The sequence below is a fragment of the Tenrec ecaudatus genome, unplaced genomic scaffold (genome assembly GCF_050624435.1).
Source record: "Tenrec ecaudatus isolate mTenEca1 unplaced genomic scaffold, mTenEca1.hap1 Scaffold_532, whole genome shotgun sequence".
NCBI classification, from domain to species: domain Eukaryota; kingdom Metazoa; phylum Chordata; class Mammalia; order Afrosoricida; family Tenrecidae; genus Tenrec; species Tenrec ecaudatus.
The window spans coordinates 1,427,510-1,445,759 of record NW_027459447.1 but is presented as its reverse complement, the minus strand read 5'-3'; the positions used below and the strand labels follow the sequence as shown (position 1 = coordinate 1,445,759).

Sequence of the window (18,250 nt, the reverse complement as noted above, 5' to 3'; positions counted from 1 at the left end):
CAACTCATAATTTTCAGCCAATGCTTTACTAGGGAATTCTTTGTTATCATATTAATGGTAGCCCAGTGGTAGAATTTCCATTCCATGTAGGAGACCTAGTTTAGATTACCTGTCTATTCATTTCATATCACTCAACCACAGTGGAGGCTTTTGGATATTGATATGATGCTAAATACATTTCAGTGGGACTTCCAGACTAAGAAGGACTAGACAGAAAGGCCAGCAGATCTACTTACAGAGAGCCAGTCAATGGGAACTGTGGAATCACAATAGGTACCCAAAGTGGTATCTAGAAGCAGTGTGCGAAGCAAAATGGGTAGGCACAAGAACCAGACGTTAGAGCAGCTTTATCAGTACCAATACTCCGGATTGTCTTTATGACAGTTAGTGATGAGATGGAATTTATTATAAGTCTGGCTTTAACATCTCTTGGTGACCCCACATGTTACAAAGTACAACTGTCTCACAGGGTTTTCCAAATGCTTATGGGAACATATCTTGATACTCTAGGCAGGTTCAAACCAGGAACCTGAAGTTAGTATTTGAGCCCAAACCATTTGCACACCTAGGGACTCAGGGCGAGTCTTTGTGAGATGTTTAAAATGATTAAGGTATGTTTTATGAAACGATCTACCCGAAAGGTGTATGGTTTTGGTTCCAAGTGAGACTCCTTGAGGAGGCTTGGTATGTACTTCTGCTTTGTGATTTGACGTCATGTTAGTTTTGACATCGTTGTGTGTCAGACCCTACCATGTGCCTCACCTCCTCATCGTGAGCTATTTCTGATCCCTTCACCTCTGATTTGAAAGTCCCCTCCTCAGAATTAAGACTTTAACTAAGGTGATAGTGCCTATTGCTGACGGTTTTCTCATTAAAATCTATAGGATACATCTATGCATATATTTATAGGTTTACTATTAAAGTAGCAGATGGACATTGGGCCTCCACTCAAGTACTCCCTCAATGCAAGAATATTTTGTTCTATTGAACTGGCATTCCATGATGCTCACCTTCCCGACACAACCACTGAAGACAAAGCAGGTGCATAAGCAAATGTGAAGAAAGCTGATGGTGCCCGACTATCAAAAGATAGAGTGTCTAGGGTCTTAAAGACTTGAAGGTAAACAAGTGGCCCTCTAGCTAAGAAGCAACAAGGTCCACATGGAAGAAGCACACCAGCCTGTGTGATCATGAGGGGCCGAAGGGATCAGTTATTAGGCATCATAGAACACAAAATCATATCATTGTGAATGAGGGAGGAGTGCAGATTGGGGACCCAAAGCCCATCGGTAGGCAACTGGATATCCCCTTACAGAAGGATCAAGAGGAGGAGACGAACCAGTCATGGTGTATTGTAGCAACAATGAAACATACAACTTTCCTTTAGTTCTTGAATGATTTCCCCCTGTCTCCCCACTATCATGATCCCAATTCTACCTTACAAATCTGGCTAGACCAGAGGATGTACACTGGAACATATAGGAACTGGAAACAGAGGGAATCCAGGACATATGATCCCTTTAGGACCAGTGTTGAGAGTGATGATACCGGGTGGGTGGAGGGAGGGTGGAGTGGAAAGGGGGAACCGATTACAGGGATCTACATAGAACCTCCTCCCTGGGGGACGGGCAAAAGAAAAGTGGGTGAAGGGAGACATCGGACAGTGTAAGATATGACAAACTAATAATTTATAAATCATCAAGGGTTCATGAGGGAGGGGGGAAGCAGGGAGGGAGTGGTAAAAGTAAGGAGTTGATGCCAAGGGCTTAAGTGGAGAACAAATGTTTTGCGAATGATGAGGGTGATGAATGTATGAATGTGCTTTATACAATTGATGTATGGATTGTATGAACCCCTAGTAAAATGATTTTTAAAAAAAGAAGAAAAAAATCTATAGGATACATTTTTCACTTTTAATAGCATGATTTTCTATACTCTAGCCTCCCTGGCTCAAGATCTCTTAAATTCTGTTGCCTACATAGTCTCTCTTTGTTGCTTTCAATCACATTACTCTGCTTTAGACTGAGAACTGGCTCCGAGCTTCTCCAGGCAGCGCCTCCAGACTCTTCACTGGGGTGTTCAGGCCCTGGTCAGTTACCTGATCCTTGGCTGCTCCTGCCAGGCCGGCCTCCTGCCTCTCCTTCTTCCAGGCACCTCTTTAAGTTTATTGCCTCCTGAGCTTAGCACTGGTCCCGTTTCTGTCAGGTTTGTGTGTATTAACTCACTGTACTTAGCTAAAATGAGATAAACATAAAACTATAAAATGTTTGGGTTTTATTTCTTGTTTACTATCTCCTTTTGTCGTTGTATCAATTTATTTCTCTGCGCTTAGTACCTGAAGCACCTGTGTCTTTCTCCTGGCCTTGTTACGGTTTAGTATTTTCTGTGAAGAATTCCCAAATCAAATTATATTCACGTAGGTGCATTAATTCAGCTTTATTGGTTGAGAATTTAGGGACAGTACATTGTCGCTTTGCAGTTATTAAAGGGACTAAGCTTTCCATTAGAGCAGAAAGGAAATGTAAACTTATTATTGTTATTATAGTGATATTTTAAAGGTGTGAAGTAATTACTGTCTCCCAAAATTCCTAACATACTCTTGCAGTGTAAAATTTTCTCAGAGAATAACTCCAGCAAGCCAGAAGGTTTATTTAATTTAAATACAAAATTACAGATGACAAATCAGAGAAAATTTCATTTAACAAGTGTGCTTCTGGTGTAGATTCTGTTCTTTGTTGTATGGTGTAACGACACACTGTTTCATACAGTTCATTTTCGAGCACAACAAATAACGAAAGCCGTCTAGTAGAAATGCTTTGGGAAGTTCAGCGACTATTAAAAACCCTATCTCCATCTTCTTCATCTATAACACGTGAATTAATTACTTAAATCCCTATCTGTTACTTAGGAATTTTATAAAGAGAAGTGATAAACTATATGAAGTGTTTTAAATTGAGATGATACTGTTTGGGCACTTGCGAGTGTGGACTTGAACTTTTTTGCATTATGTTACAATTGCGTATGTACTTTTCCCTACATCTTTACCACAGAGAAAGGTATCAGCACTCTGTCCCAGAATCTGAAACTGTGTTTCTCCTGATTCCTCTGGTCCACTTACCCTGTTTTGCTGAATCACCACCGCTGTAGGGAGGCTATATTTGAAAAGCTCCTGTAACTGAGGTCCACTTTCTGCTTCTCAATATGAGTTCTTGTAGTTCTGTGTTCCCGCTAGACTGTGCCCTCCTGCAAAAATGAGACCCGTCTCTCTCGCTTCCCTTTGGACACTCAGCACACGCATGGCAGCCTGACCATCTGTGTTAGACAGGGTTCTCTAGAGAGACAAAACCAGATTGCTGATAATTATATATATATATATTTACAAAGATAGGTAGATATATAACACAAGAAATGAACTGTTAAATTATATACAGACAGATAGATATATAATACAAGAAATGAACAGTTAAATTATAAATCAGTACGAATAGCTCAGTGCAACTCACTCCTGTGAGAGTGTTGTGAGCCACTGGCAGTCCTTCAAGTCTTGAGGGCCACCAGGTAGTCCTCTGTAGAGCGATGTGGGCTATCCCAGCACAGGTAGCCAACAGCAAGGCAGGTCACCAACAGTCAGTCCCCAGCTCCAGAGATGTACATTCCAATCCTCTGGCGAGGCAAGTCTTAAAGGGACCTCAAAGTACAGCGACACAGTTCACAGGTTAGGTGTCCCAAAGGTAGTGTAGCTTGAAAATTGAGGCACAGAACAAGAAAAGGCTCTTCAACAGGTTCAGGCTGCCGTGCATTTGTTAATAGAGGCTCATTAACTATTAATTAATAAACATAAATAAATGATGACGTTCTTAATCAGCCTTTGCTGTCCTTTCTCTAAATCGCACAACCACCAAAGGCCAGATCAATTCAAGTCTATGCAGAGTTGCCTTCCCTTACACCTCCCTGAAAGGTTAGTCTGTCCTGATCATGCATATGTCCCGCACCACCACAACGGCCTTTATCTGTAAATGCACAGCAGGAATTTCACAGATCCCCCTGCTGGGTCCAGATGTAGTTTTAGGATTCCTCCCAACATAGCCTCCAGGCAGTCACTCTCAGTCCTCGGGATAACTGAAATGTATCTACTCTTTGTGGGTTGGTTTTTTTTTTATATAAAGGATTGAAAGATGTCGTTAGCATCCCTCCCCCCTTTTCAGGAATAAAAAAAATGAAAATACTACAGATAAATGAAACTTGCATAAAATATGGAGAGTCCAGGAAACTACACAGTCAATCCCACTGGGTCTAAGGAGAGACACTACCAAAAGAACACTGATTTGGGGCATTGAAGTGCTTTAAGGGATCAGTAGCACCCCTGATGGTACACTGTGGGCTGCTAACTGCAAGGTCAGCAGTTCAAAAACACTATCTACTCCTTGGCAGAAAGATGGGGGCTATGTCATCCTATAAAGAGTTACCGTCTCAGGAACTCACAGGGGCAGTTCTTCCCTGTCCTGTAAGGTCACTGTGAGTCCGGCGTCAACTCAGTGGCAGTGAGTGAGTTTATTTTTTTTTAAGGGATCAAAAGTCTGAAGTTCTTAAACTTTAGCTCTTTTTATGATGCATCACCACAGGATTGGAGCCATAAGGACACGCCTCTTCCATTTGTGTTGGTTACTACAGCTATTTCTGTCTTCCCCGTCTCAAGTTCATGGAATAGAAGAGGAATACTCAAGGACAACAGATAGAGAACGAGAGCAAGATAGTTTATTTTCAAGAGAAGTGAAAGATGTAAAAATAGCCAAACTATACTGAGGAAATAAAAACCTTTTCTTTTATTCTGCTTGTAAATGGGGACTACACAGGGGAAGACAATAGGTTTATATCGCTGATCAGTCCCCTAGGCTTAAGGGGATTCTAGATTGTTGCTCCGGGAAGACACTGAGGAGCCGAGATTCAGAGAAGTTTGCTGACTCTCTTAAGCTGACACAAGTTGTCAGAGAGAAAGCCATCCCTGCAAATTCCTAGTGCATTGTCCTCCACTTGGGACTCAGTGGCAACCTGGTTGACATTGGTGGTCGGAAAAGTTTTTAGAAGGAGAGATAAAGCCTGCTCCGGGAAAAGTAAGCAATTTGCCTCTTTAGCGCTTCACGCTTATCATGGCATGTCAGAAAATGCAAATAGGCAGGTGTAATAAAATTATATTTCAGTGCTTTTGAGTGATAAACGGGTTTATGAAGATTTAGTTTATTTGTAATGATGAGGTAGAATCTAGTTACTCTAGAAGAAGAAAGCAAATAGAAATGTTTATGTACGGTCACGTAAATTATTATACAAAATGTTATTGATTAACCACAAGGTTATGCAATATTTTAAACTCTTCCCTCCACAGTTCAATCCAGGTTCACTTAGTACAACAGAGTAAGGTATGTGCATGTGTGAGTGGCTAGTTTTCAATGCGAATGGTCCTAAAATTCACCACGCGCAATATCTCAGTGACTTGTTTAAAAGCGAGTGAGAGCAGTTGAATAGCTCCATCTTTTCTCTGCCTCTCAATTGCTCTCTCTAGATCAAATCACTGTTCTCTTTCATCTGTCTTGCTGGCATAGTCTCAATTTATTTGTTTCACTCATTCCTAGCCCCTATAAGACATATACACTAAGATTTGTAACCCTTGTGGTGTAGTGGTTACATATTGGCTTGAGAATTCCATGGTGGGCAGTTCAAAACCACCAGCAGCTCCAGGAGAGAAAGACTGGGTTTTCTCCTCCCGTAAACAGTCATTGTCTCAGAAACCCACCCTGGTTCACTTTGTGTCAGTGTTCGCTCCACGGCAGTGGATCAGTTCATGTAATCGCTTAACATAACTCTAGTCACGCCACCCTGTTGCTTCAAATCTTTAACTGATATATCTGTGCCTTAAATTCCTATTCTTTATTTCAGTTTACAGTCTATTCTGTAACATGCATGAGTAGATGTTCCATACTCCCCTAGCCTCCCCTTTCAGTGTTTATCTCATTTTTGTGAGTTTTGAAGCCTGAAGCCATCCCCTGTACTTCAGTTCACTAAGGTTTAGGCCCCTAAAACGATATTTCTGAAATGCAAAGGAATGTTATCACTCTGCGGCATCAGAGCCTTCGTGAGTGGAGGGCGGTATTACCTGTAAGGGAGCCCCGGTGACCGAGTGGCTGCTGCAGCAGGCTGCAGACCACCAGGTCTGCAGTGGGAGCTGACCTGCTACTCCCAGGGACAGAGGAGATGCGTTTTTTTTCTGTCAGCATGTACAGTTCACAGTCTTGGAGATCCTGGAAGTAGTTTGACTCTGTCCTACAGTGTCACGATGAGTCAGAATTGATTCAACAGTGGCTGCTTTGTTTTTTGGATTAGTTTTAAACAGGATGAAACAGACTATAGGAGAAGCAGGATGTGTGTGTGTGTGTGTGTGTGTGTGTGTGTGTGAGAGAGAGAGAGAGAGAGAGAGAGAGAGAGAGAGAGAGAGAGAGAGAGAGAGACAGATATCAAGGTATCAAGGTTTGGTTTTAATATGACTGATAGATATTTGAGTGGAGGTATCAGTTGGCAGCTGCATTTACAAATCTGAAATTGTAGGGAAAGTCTTCAGTTTTAATATCTGAAAACTAGATATGATATATGATTAGCAAGATCTTAAGTGTAGACAGCCTGTGGAAGAAGCCTATGGCTTGCAATCCGGATCTCTCTACCATTGAGGGAAGAAAGAGGAGGAGCCAGCCAAACTTGGGAGTGCTTAAGTGGGAATAGAAGTCAAGTAACAAAAGTGTTTCAAAGGGAACACATGATCGCCTGTCCCAAGCACTGCTGACAGGGCAAGCATGCATTGTGAAGTCATTAGTAGGGTACTTTTGGTGCGTCTAGTTCTGGTAGACTGTTGGGGGCCCAGGTGGTGCTTTGGGCTGACTACCAACCACAGTGTCAGGGCTTCAAACGCATCAACTGCTTCATGGAGGCAAGTTGAGGCTTTCTGCACCCTTGAAGATTTACAGCCTTGGAAACCCAACATGGAGTTGGAATCAACTCAGTGACATTGGATTTAGTGTTGGTTTTCTGGGTTTAAAAGCCTGGTTAATGAACTGTGAAAAGAATTGTATGAGCCCCAATAAATTGTTAAAATTAAAAAAAAAAAAAAAAGCCTGGTTGTAGTTCATGAGCAACTTAAAAGCAGGGGATATACGTTTCAAAACACCCCATTTATAATTGTCTCTATATTATATGCCCACTTTCATGCTGGTTCATATTACATTTTATGTTGTTTATTATAATATAGGAAACTCTTTTGAGTATCATTGATATAAAAGGGAATGGAAATATGGGACAATAATTGGAGGAACAGAGGTTAAGGGTTTTTCGGTTTTTAATTTTAACAAAGGAGACAAAACAGAGTATGTGCCTACCGAGGAGAATGATCCAGGAGGCAGGCATCAGTTGGTGATGCAGGAAACGGGGAAGGCATTTTGGCAGTGACGTCTTTGTTCAAGTAAAAGGGGATGGAATAAGGACTTGGCCTTGGACAAGAGATTAATCAGTTGATCTGTTGGAATGAGAGGAAAAGCAAAAGATGCCCTTTTGATGTTCATATTGTCCTTTTGCTGTTAAACTGTGTGTCATTTAAGATGCCGTGAAGAGTAGTGGTGCTACAACACAGCTTAAGCACCGGGATGGCTTTGACAAGTTCGTTTATTTTCTCATGGTTTCAGGGCTAGAAGTCAGAACTCAAAATGCCAGATCTAGGGGAAGGCTTTCTTCCTCTATTGACTCTAAGACAAAGTCCTTGTCTGCCCTCAGCATCTGTGGGCTTGGCATTCCTTGGAGATTTCCATCTGTATGGACATCCCTCTTTCCCTGAATCTAGGCTCTCAGGGCAGGGATCCCGGTGAAAAAGACACACTCTGCTGGCTTTTCTTTCACTGTGGTGGGGAGGGTCCTCTCTCTCTTCTTATCTCCCCGGAGGATTCTCCTGACACTGGACGAGGGGCCTTATCTTGACTAGGGCTGTTGCCTCCCACTGAATCCTGCCTAGGTGACATAACAGACATAACATAATCCTCATCACCATGACCTAGTCCAGCTTCAGCTATACATAGAAGATCACGAAGTGGGGGAGTAATAAAATCACAATACAGGAAATCATGATCCAGCCAAGCTCACCCATCTTTTGAGGATACACAACTTAATCCATGCCATTACTTATCAACATCTAGGCACTGCTATGAAGTGCATGGTATGAATCTAGTCAATTCTGACTCACACTGACCTTATAGGACAGAGCAGAATTGCCACTTTTGGTTTCCAAGGCTGTAAATCTTTACAGGAACCAAAAACTTATCTTTTTTCCATTGGAGCGGCTGGTGAGTTCAAACTTCAGACCTCGAGGGCTATGCACTCTGTGGTCTTGTTTTATTTGTAGGCTCCCGTAAAGTGCCTGGTACACAGCAGGCATGCAATACATGTTGGAATGAATAAATGAAGACACTGCTTCTATGTCTTATTTCCTCACCTGGAATTGGATCATTTCCATCAATTCTTAACAACCAGATTGACTCAATCATGCTTTTCTTGTCTGGTCCTGCAGATAGCTTGACAGACTGGTGGAGTTGATTGATAGAAATAGCTGCATTTTTACCAAAATCGGTGATGGTGCTTAAGATTAAAATCAGTGACCCTTACTCTGTCATTTTGTAGTGGTCCTAGTTATAGTTTTAACTTGAATTTATTAGTTACTTCATTTCAAACCTTCTGAAAGCTATATATTTTTCTCATGATACATTTGCCATTTATATCACAGGAAAATGTTACTTGTACAATGTGTTTGCTGGACAGAGTGGATTCCAAGGACACTCATATATGTGTAAGAGAGAGCTTTATATCAAGAAGTAATTCTGCATAAATAAAATATCCCAGTATAGTCCTGATAAAGTCCTTATGTCCAATACTAGTCTGTAAGTCTGATCTTAGTCCATAAATTCCTCTTCAGACTCACACAGCTGCAAGCAATGATGCAAAATGCAGGAAGATCACAGGCTGGTAGGTGACAAGTCTTGTGGATCAAATGGTGGTAGAAGCATCACAGGGCTCTGGAAGGTCTCTGAGTGGCTTGCCAGCAGGAGGGTAAAGGCAGAGGGAAAGAGAAAAAGAGAGAGCGAGAGAGAGCGAGAGCGAGAGCGAGAGCGAGAGCGAGAGAGAGAGAGAGAGAGAGAGAGAGAGAGAGCGAGAGCGAGCGCGAGCCCAGGATCCTTCATATGAGAAGACCATGCCCAACAGGAGGCATCATCAGGCTGTGACCTGATTGACAGACTGGACTCCACCCCTACATTTTCATATCTTCAAGTTGATATGAAAATAATGTAACTAAAAAATACAAATACTAAATTACTGAATATATGTTAAGCTTTTTAATAATGATGATTATATTATCTCTGATCTTTGTACCTTAATGCTTTGTACCTCATTTAACTAGAGACCATGTTTTTTTCATCATTAAATAAAAAATACTTAGCCTTGACCATGGTACAAAATTCCCCCCAAAGAACAAAACACCCACTGCCATTGAGTCATTTCTCTCTCAATCTCTCACACACACATGCACACCTGCTCCTCCTGTAGTCTTTTTCATCCCTATTAAAAATAATCAAAAAACTAAACCAACTGCCATTGAGTAATTCTGATTCATAGTGACCCTGCGGGACAGAGAGGCAGGCAGTGTCCCTTAGAATTTCCGAGGCTGTAAACCTCAATGGAAGCAGATGGCCTCATGCTGCTCCTGAAGTGTGAGTTTGAAGTGGTGACCTCTCAGTTAGCTGGTGGCTTTGAACCACTGACCTTTTTGTGAGCAGTCCACCACTTCTCGGATTATTATGGCACCGAGCACGTGCTAATTAAATATCTGTTGACAGTGAATTAGTTTCTATGACAGTTGCTGTTGTATAGGCTAGATCCCCTTCCCTATTTGATGTCCCTATTGCTCCGTTTTAGTGATTTTACTCCTAACTGCTCACACCTGAGAGTCCCAAAACAGGAGCAATTGACTAGGGGAGCTCCTTGCCCAGCTGTCTCAAGAACAGGAAGTGCCTGAGGTTTTATGCCCGCCCTTAGCAGTGAGCAGCCAATGAGGCCTGGTCCAGGCTCATGGGAGCCAGCCAATCACGCAGGACACACTTTCCAGATCATCGAGGCCCTTGTGGGTCAGTCTGTGCTCCAGATTTCACCTGAAATTGCAGCCTCGCTTGGATTCTCACGTTTCTGGATGCTGCTTTGCCTATTCCCTCGGAGGTATCTCCTGGGCACGCCTCTTTCCTGATCACCCACACACCCTACTTGTCTTGTGGCCTATCTCTTGGGAATTCCACCTAAAATACCGAATGTATACAGAATAGTTGATGCCAGGCACAGCAGGGACTCAGAATGATTGCATTTCCCCGAGTGTCAAGAGTGGCATGTGCTGCTCTTTCAGATGGGCTTTCCTGAGAGTGTCGGCTTTCTACCGCTGCCGACTAAATCTGTGGTGACTGGACCCAATTTTATATCTAACTTAGTTGCTGCATGAGAAGCAGCTTCATCATTTTAGTAGTTAATTGTTATTGAATTCATTGCAGATATCTTGACTGATTTGTGGAATTGATTGATGGAAGAGGTTATATTTCTGTCAGCCATTTTTGTTGGAAATGTGTTAGTCAGTAAATCTGGTATTGAATTATAGGTCTTTCAAGCTAAAGTCAAAATGTGTTTTCCTCGATTTTCTAGGCTTTTAGATTGTACTTATATCTTGACTGTACAGATAGTTTGCGATTGGCTCACCCCTACCCAGAAATTCTGTTGAAGGAAGTCCCGAGGAACGACTTCCAGACGAATTACCGTGATACACTTCTATGGAGCGGGTCTGCTCGGGGACATATAGAGCCACTGCTTCAGAATTGACTTAAGAGCAGCTGCTTTGGTTTTCCCTTCTCTCTCCTTTTAATATAGATGGTAAAGAATCACCTGTACAATCATGTGTTATATTGCGATGGGGTAGGCTAGGGTGTCTAAAGAAACAAAACCAATGACATAGATTGTTTATGGATTTGAAATCAGAAAAAAAAAAAACCTTGATATCAAGAAACAATTTCACATCAAGAATGCATCCCAGCTGAGGCAGGCGGATGAAACAGAACAAGTACCTTTAGCGGAAGCAGGGGGATCACAGGTGGGCGCAGAGTCCTGTGGATCCAGGGTTGGTGGGAAATGGCAGGGTGTTGAAACATGCAGGGTCTGCAGTCCACATGGGGCTGACGCTAGAGGCAGACACAATCTTGGCAAGCAGGGAAGGCGGCGGGCTTGAGAAAGAAGTTCTTGCTGTTCGCTTATAAAAAGCCACGCCCCCAAGGAGGCGTCACTAGGCGACTACATGATTGACAGGTTTGACTCCACCCCTGCCTCCACAAAAGTACCAAGTTAGTATAAGATCTAACCATTACACATGGACTACAGTTTTCCTTTGTAGTCTTTATGAACATAAATATCCATTTACATATACTAAATAAAATATTTTATACTGATTTGGGAAAATCACCAGTAAGAAAATAAATCCTTTTATCTGTAAAATGGGATTGGGAATAGGTGTTTTAGAATTGAAAAACACTGTAGAACTATCTGGTGGCAAACACCTTTATTTTATAAATGAGAACATTTGAGACCCAAGCAGGTTAAGTAATTTGCTCACCAGCATCCCACGTTCTTAGTGGCAGAGTTGGACTAAAATCCAACTCCCAGGACACTGCTCTCCACTGCTGTACAAAATACACATTTCTTATTCACACAATTGATATGAGGATTAGGGACCACATCTGTGAAAAACAGACTTAGCCTTTGGAAAGAAGGATGCTGGATAGCTTTATGAAAGCTTTATGGAAACTAATCTCATTTTAGCCTTTTCTGTACAATTGTTAGTTTTGTTCAGTTTTATGTTACTTGCCTTAGGATCCTTCTTGGCTGAGGACTAGATAATATACAATGCTTGATTTAAAATCCATATTAAGGGTCCAGATTGTGCTGGAATATGAATGATGTTCAGCTGGGTTTGAGCCAGGAGCACTTGCAGAGTGCCCACCAGAATGAGGATTGTTGATGTCCAGGCAAGAATTTTCTATCCCTGGTTTGCAGATTGGGAACAAGACAGGTTTTTTCCAAAGAAAAGAAGGGGGCATAAATTATATTTCTGCCCTGCTCAGTAATACTTTCAAAGTTTGTTATAATATGTCTTTAACAAACCATGAATTTTCTCTCCTGCTGAGCCACCGTATCCTGACTATTTTCAGCATCGTTAGGGACCCATTATATTAATCCACCATACCTTCAAATCTCTAACAGGCGCACATAAGTGATCACTTTGAATATTTATTTTGAAGCAAGGTATAGAATTGTTCTCTTTGTCGTCTTGCAAAGGGAGGAAATTGTAACTTGCTCACCTTGGTTACTTCAATTGTTGTAGTTTGATTCTTTCAATTACAAAGTGCCTTGATATAATGGACAAAGGATATTGTTTAATTTTTGTAGTCCTTGAAGTAATTTGTGTAGGTTCATATTTGCACGATAGATACAACTTGAGACCAAAAGGCTAAAGTGCTGCGTCTGCATATGTTTTAGGTGCGGTTGTATGCAAGACCCGACGCCATCAGAAGAGGATCCGGGCACTACGCCCTCCATATAACAAAGAGACTAATTGAGTTTTATGAAGACTACTTTAAAGTGCCCTATTCTTTGCCAAAACTCGGTAAGAATTTTCTTGTTTATTTTTTCAGAAGGGCTCCTTGAAGGTGGAGTTTATTGGTTAAGATGCTTAGGACGCATGAACAGTCTAAGGGTTATATTTTTAGAGGCTATGATTTCACAAGAGGTAAAATAAAGTTTGGTGCTTCTGGATTCTTGCCACAAAGTATGTGTATAATTATTTAAGAACTGATGTAGGTTTAGCATTTTAAAAGATAGCCAAAATAATTCTACTTTGTTAAAAACATGCGTAAAAGGTTCTTGGCAGTGTCACACTTCATGTTCTTAACTACCGTGTACAGTAGGCACTGCTACACGATTATTTTTTATATTAAGGAAATTGAGACCATGAAGTTTCCTATTCCTGCAGACAGCCATTAAATGAAGGAGCTGGGATGTCAAACACATTCTCTGTGATTCCCCAAAGTCTTCACTGTGACACTATGAGGAGGTGCCCATTGATTAGTGCTTGTTTCCTAACTCTCACATGCCGGGCTACAGTGTGTAAGCTGCCCCTCGATTTTTTTCATTCAGCCACATGTTGGATGCCGAGTTATAGTAAGTTAAATAAAGAGAAGAGAGAAAGGAATTGCACTGGTCATGGGATTGTGTTCTCGAGTGTTCTTATGTTTCTTCCATGCACGAAAGTAGTATACTCAACACTGTTGGTTGAATGAATAAATTAATTACTTTTATTACTTTAACTTCAATGAGGCTGCTTTGGCAACGTCATTCTATGACTTTCCAGAAAGGTAGAATGCATACCCATTTTGAATGCTGAAGGTATTTTTTCTTCTGAGAAAATCTGTTTTGAAATCTCACATCACAACACTCCTTTGTTCCCCCCTCCCCACCGCTACACGTTTTTCCTTCCCAAGGGGATTTTTGATCAGGATCCACATCAAAAGTATTGCTCATTGGCAAGAACAAAGTGCTTTCATGATCACAGTGCTAGCGTTTCAACCACAGGTTCTTGTCCCCAGAGAATAGGCCTGTTTCATTAAAGTACCTGCCTGCTGTGTAGCTTTACTGGTCATACAATGAGCTGTTTAGAAAATAGACAGAATAGTTGACACTCTTACCACTAGGTGTAGCATGTGATGGAAAAGAATGAGATTGTACATATTTGAATTCATTTTAAAACATAAATAACTTCAAATCCATAGGCAACGTGATTTTTTGTTTTCTGTTTTGTTTGCGTTTTTGTTTTATCCTCTCTCTCAAGTCCTCAGTTAGCCCCGGTTACACTGACATCTCCCTGGTGGGAACCCAAGGCAGGGAGGTGTACCTGACCTTATTTGCGCGGGAGGTGACACCATGCTCTGTACTCGGTCAAACAAACTGGAGCTTCCCAGCTTGACCCTAATGTCCCATTCACGAGTGCTTGTTGCAAGTTCAGCAGAGAATAAAATGTGGATCATTCTTTGTCTCTTTCAGGCCGGTAATTAGCAGAGGAACTCAATTTAAAACTTCAGGGGTCCCATGTAACTGTCAGCTTGCAGCAGGGAGCATTTCTGCTCCTCTGCTTCACTCCCAGCCGAACCATGTACGCTTTCTCTGTAGAAATGGACGCTGTTCACTGTGATGGTGACTCGCTAACATACTTTAGGGTGTATGGCATGGAATGATTTGACTTTACCCCGGCACAGTCAGTGTTATCTTGGGAAGATATCACAGCCCATGTGCTTTGTAAAATTTCTCTCAGTTTCTATGCATTCTATAGATATTTTCATATGTCTGTTAATGACATTATAAGTACATTTTCTATATAAAATCCTACATAAAGTTTGGTAAAAGCAGAAGTAGTTTGACAAGGTCTTAGCTTTTGTTATACATTGTGAATTGTATTTTCAAAAAAGGAATATTTTGGAATCAACTCGGTTTTTATGAATGACCCAGGCAGACTCGTTTTGGGTATTCGCTGTGGCTGTCTTACTATAGAGTCTATTTCACCCATCCTCTCTTCCCTTACCTATCTTCCCTTCCTGCCCTCTCTTCGACCTTCCCTCCTCCTCTCATTTCCTCTGCAGGTGTTCGTTGGGTCACTCACCTGTTGTAGACACTTAACTTTCTGATAGCCATAGAGTTGTGGATAAAAAATACAAAACTTCATTCTATACTAATATTTAAAACCTATTAATTTGAGGCAAGTTAAATCATTAAGTAAAATATATAGCCTATCAGCTACAGATTAAAAGACAAAACAAAAACAACTCAATGCCATAAGATTGATGCAGACTCACAGCGACCTTGTAGGATAGGGTAGAATGCCCCTGTGGGTTTCCCAGACTGGAGCTCCTTACAGGAATGGAAAACCTCATCTTTTTCCCATGGAGTGGCTGGTGATTTTGAACTGCTGACCTTGGGGTTAGCAAAGGCAGAAAGGATGAATAGAAAGTGTGTGTGTGTGGCACTGTAGATGAAGCTCATATTTTTACTTGTTTTACTTTTTTCTTTTTGTAAATTGATTTTGTTGTGAATTGGGTGACGGTTTACAGAGCAGATCATCAGTTTTTTTCAACAATTAAACACATTTTGTTTCATCTCATGTACCATCACATATGTACTTCCTTTCTGTTACCCGTTCCCATCCATGCTTCTTTTCGAATGCTCTGAAATTTATCCTTGGGGAAATGCTGCCCTTTGGGTCTTAATTGGTTGATTATACTCAGGTGTGCCTACCACACTAGCGCTGTTATCCCTCTTTGAGACCTGTCTGATGTGTGACTGAAACGTGAACTACAAGGGTGAGTCCAGTTACAGACCTGAGGAGTGACTAAGGATCATAGACTTCAGGGTGCCACCAGTCTCTCTCCAGCCTGTGAGCCCGGTCTCTTTTGTGATTCTGGAATCTGTACTGTATTCTCCTCTGCTCTACCCGAGCCTTCTGTGTAAGCCTTTCCATAGCAGGTGGAAGTGGTAGCCAGGCGCCACCTAGTGCTTTGTGTTTCATGGATGTGAAGGCTGATGTGTGCATGCCCCATACAACTATTAGACTAATTGTTTCCATGAGAGTTTCTATTTTTATCAGTCTTCTCTCCTCCCAGTGGGGGAGCAAAGGAGACCAGTAATTGTACCCTAGATGGCCACATGAGTTTTTCAGGCCTCAATCTCTACTCACCAAAGTAGGCCTTAGAACATCGCCTTCATGAATTACCTATGTCACCCTAACCATTGCTAATAAGTGTTTGGTTATGTCTAATAAGGTGTTGAGGTTTTTAAATGGGAAATCACAGAAGACACCATTGGGAAAATGGTTTTTGAGCAAAGGACTTAGGGTAGTAGAAAAATTAGCCCAATACATGGAAGAAATGATGGACACAAAGAGATGAACAGAAAATTTCAAAGGACAGCTTGAGAAGACAAAATAAATTATTATGATTAAATGTGCAAAGACTTAGAGTTAGAACACCAAAAAGAAAGAACATAGTTGGCATATCTTTAACTGAAATAACTCATTATTAAAAAAGTCAAGCCTTCAGTTTCAATCTTGAAAGATTCTATCTGCAAAATATTGAATGATGGAGAAAGCATTGAAAGAAGGAATACACAGTCATTGAACCACACTAATCAACATTTGTCCATTTCAAGATGTAGCATGTGACTAAGAACTAATGACTCTGAAGGAATAGATCCAAGCTGTCCTGAAAGTATTAGCCAAAAACAAGGTTTCAGGAATCGATAGTATATCAATTGAAATGTTTCAACAAAGTGATGAACCACTGGTAGCACTCCTCTAGAAATTTGGAAGATGGCTGCTTTGTCAACTGACTGGAAGAAATCCATATTTATAATCATTCCAAATAAATGTGACTCAACAGAATAAGAAAATTATCCTTGATATCAGATGCAAGCAATATTTTGCTGAAGTAGTAAACAACAGTTGCAGTAGTTCATTGATTTGGAGCTGCCAGAGGTTCAGGCCAGATTCAATAGAGGATATTGAACAAAAGATATCATTGCTGAAATCAGATGGATTTGGCTTAACACAGAGAAGACCAGCTGTTGTGCAGCGTGTTTCATTCACTATGTGAAGGGATTCCACTGTATGAATCACTGCAAACTATGGATTACCTTGAGAAGAACAGGAACTACCTATTATGCTCATGTGAAACCTGTACATGGATCCAGAGGACATTGTGTGCACAGAGCAAGGGACTACTACTTGGTTTAAAATTCAGTAAAAGCGTGTGTCAGAATTGAATCCTCTTGTCCTACTTACTCAATTTGTTTGCACAGCAAATCATCAGAGAAACGGGATTATGTGAAGAACTCAGCATCAGGATTGGGAGGCAGGCTTATTAACAACCTTCAATATACAGATGACACACCTTGCTGGCTGAAAGACAGGAGGACTTAAAGCTCTAGTTGTTAAAAATCAAGGATTTCAGCCTCAGTATGGATTACAACTCAATGTAAAGAAAACCAAGATTCTCAAAACTGGACTAATAGGTAACATCAGGAAAAACAGAAAGATTGTAGTTGGCAAGCATTTCGTCTTGCTGGGATTCATCATCAACACTCATGGAAACAGCACTCAAGAAATGTAAATCTGTTGCATAAAATTTCTTTCAAGTATTGGAAAGTAAGAAGGTCACTTTGAGGACTGAGGTACAGCGGACAGAAACCATGGTATTTCAGTGACTTTTTGTGCGTGTGAAAGTTGGATATTGGATAAGGAAGCAGAAGAAGATTCTCTGCATTTGAGCTACGGTGTTGGCAAAGAAGAATGAAAGTCCCACGGACTGCCAAAAGAGCAAACTGGTCTATCTTGGTGAAGGACGGCCAGACGCTCTTTAGAGGAAAGATGGTAAGACCTTGTCTCACATACTTGGAACTTATTATCAGCAGAGACCGGTCCCTGGAGAAGTCCATCATGCTTGGTAAAGTGGAGCAGCAATGTAAAGAAGGAAGGCCCTCAATGAGAGAGAGGGATTGGCAGTGACTGCAACAGTGAGCTCAAAGTGAAGGACAGGCGTGACGCTGGGATGGAGACGAGTGCTTTGTTCCGATGTGCATAGGGTTACTGTGCAGCACCGACTTGATGACAACATTCAAGCGGGTATCCAAAAATAACCCAGGTTTTTTTTTCTAAGCTATGCATTTAAATTTTTTTACAAAACAACCTTTTAACCTTCAAAGTATTATCCATTATACTTAATACATTAGTCAAATCTGTGATTCCATTCTTGGAAACATTTTCAAACTCATCTGTTTGGATGGCTGAGAGCACCTCCCTCGTTATTTTATTCTACTGGTCAACAAAGTGAATCACGGCCCATTCCTATGTCATCCTCGCCATCATTTATTATTTTTGAGCCCGTTGTTACAGACACTATGTCAGTCCATGATGTTGGGGGGGTCTTCCTCCTTTTCTTTGACCCTCTATTAAACATAATTTCCTTTGGCATGGGTTAATCTCTCCTGGTAGCATGTCCAAAGTACATGAGATGAAGTCTTGCCTCACACACTTCTGAGCAGC

At 41.2% G+C, this 18,250-nt stretch overlaps 1 protein-coding gene across 1 annotated transcript in view; it reads left to right on the top strand.

Annotated features, from left to right (window-relative positions):
• Positions 1 to 18,250, top strand: part of LOC142436651 (uncharacterized) — a 328,715-nt gene that overhangs the window by 151,516 nt on the left and 158,949 nt on the right. Inside the window, exon 3 of the mRNA XM_075540168.1 lies at positions 12,646 to 12,772. Within this exon, the coding sequence (XP_075396283.1) occupies positions 12,646 to 12,709 (64 nt within the window). The 3' untranslated portion in view covers positions 12,710 to 12,772. The remainder of the gene's footprint in view (positions 1 to 12,645; positions 12,773 to 18,250) is intronic.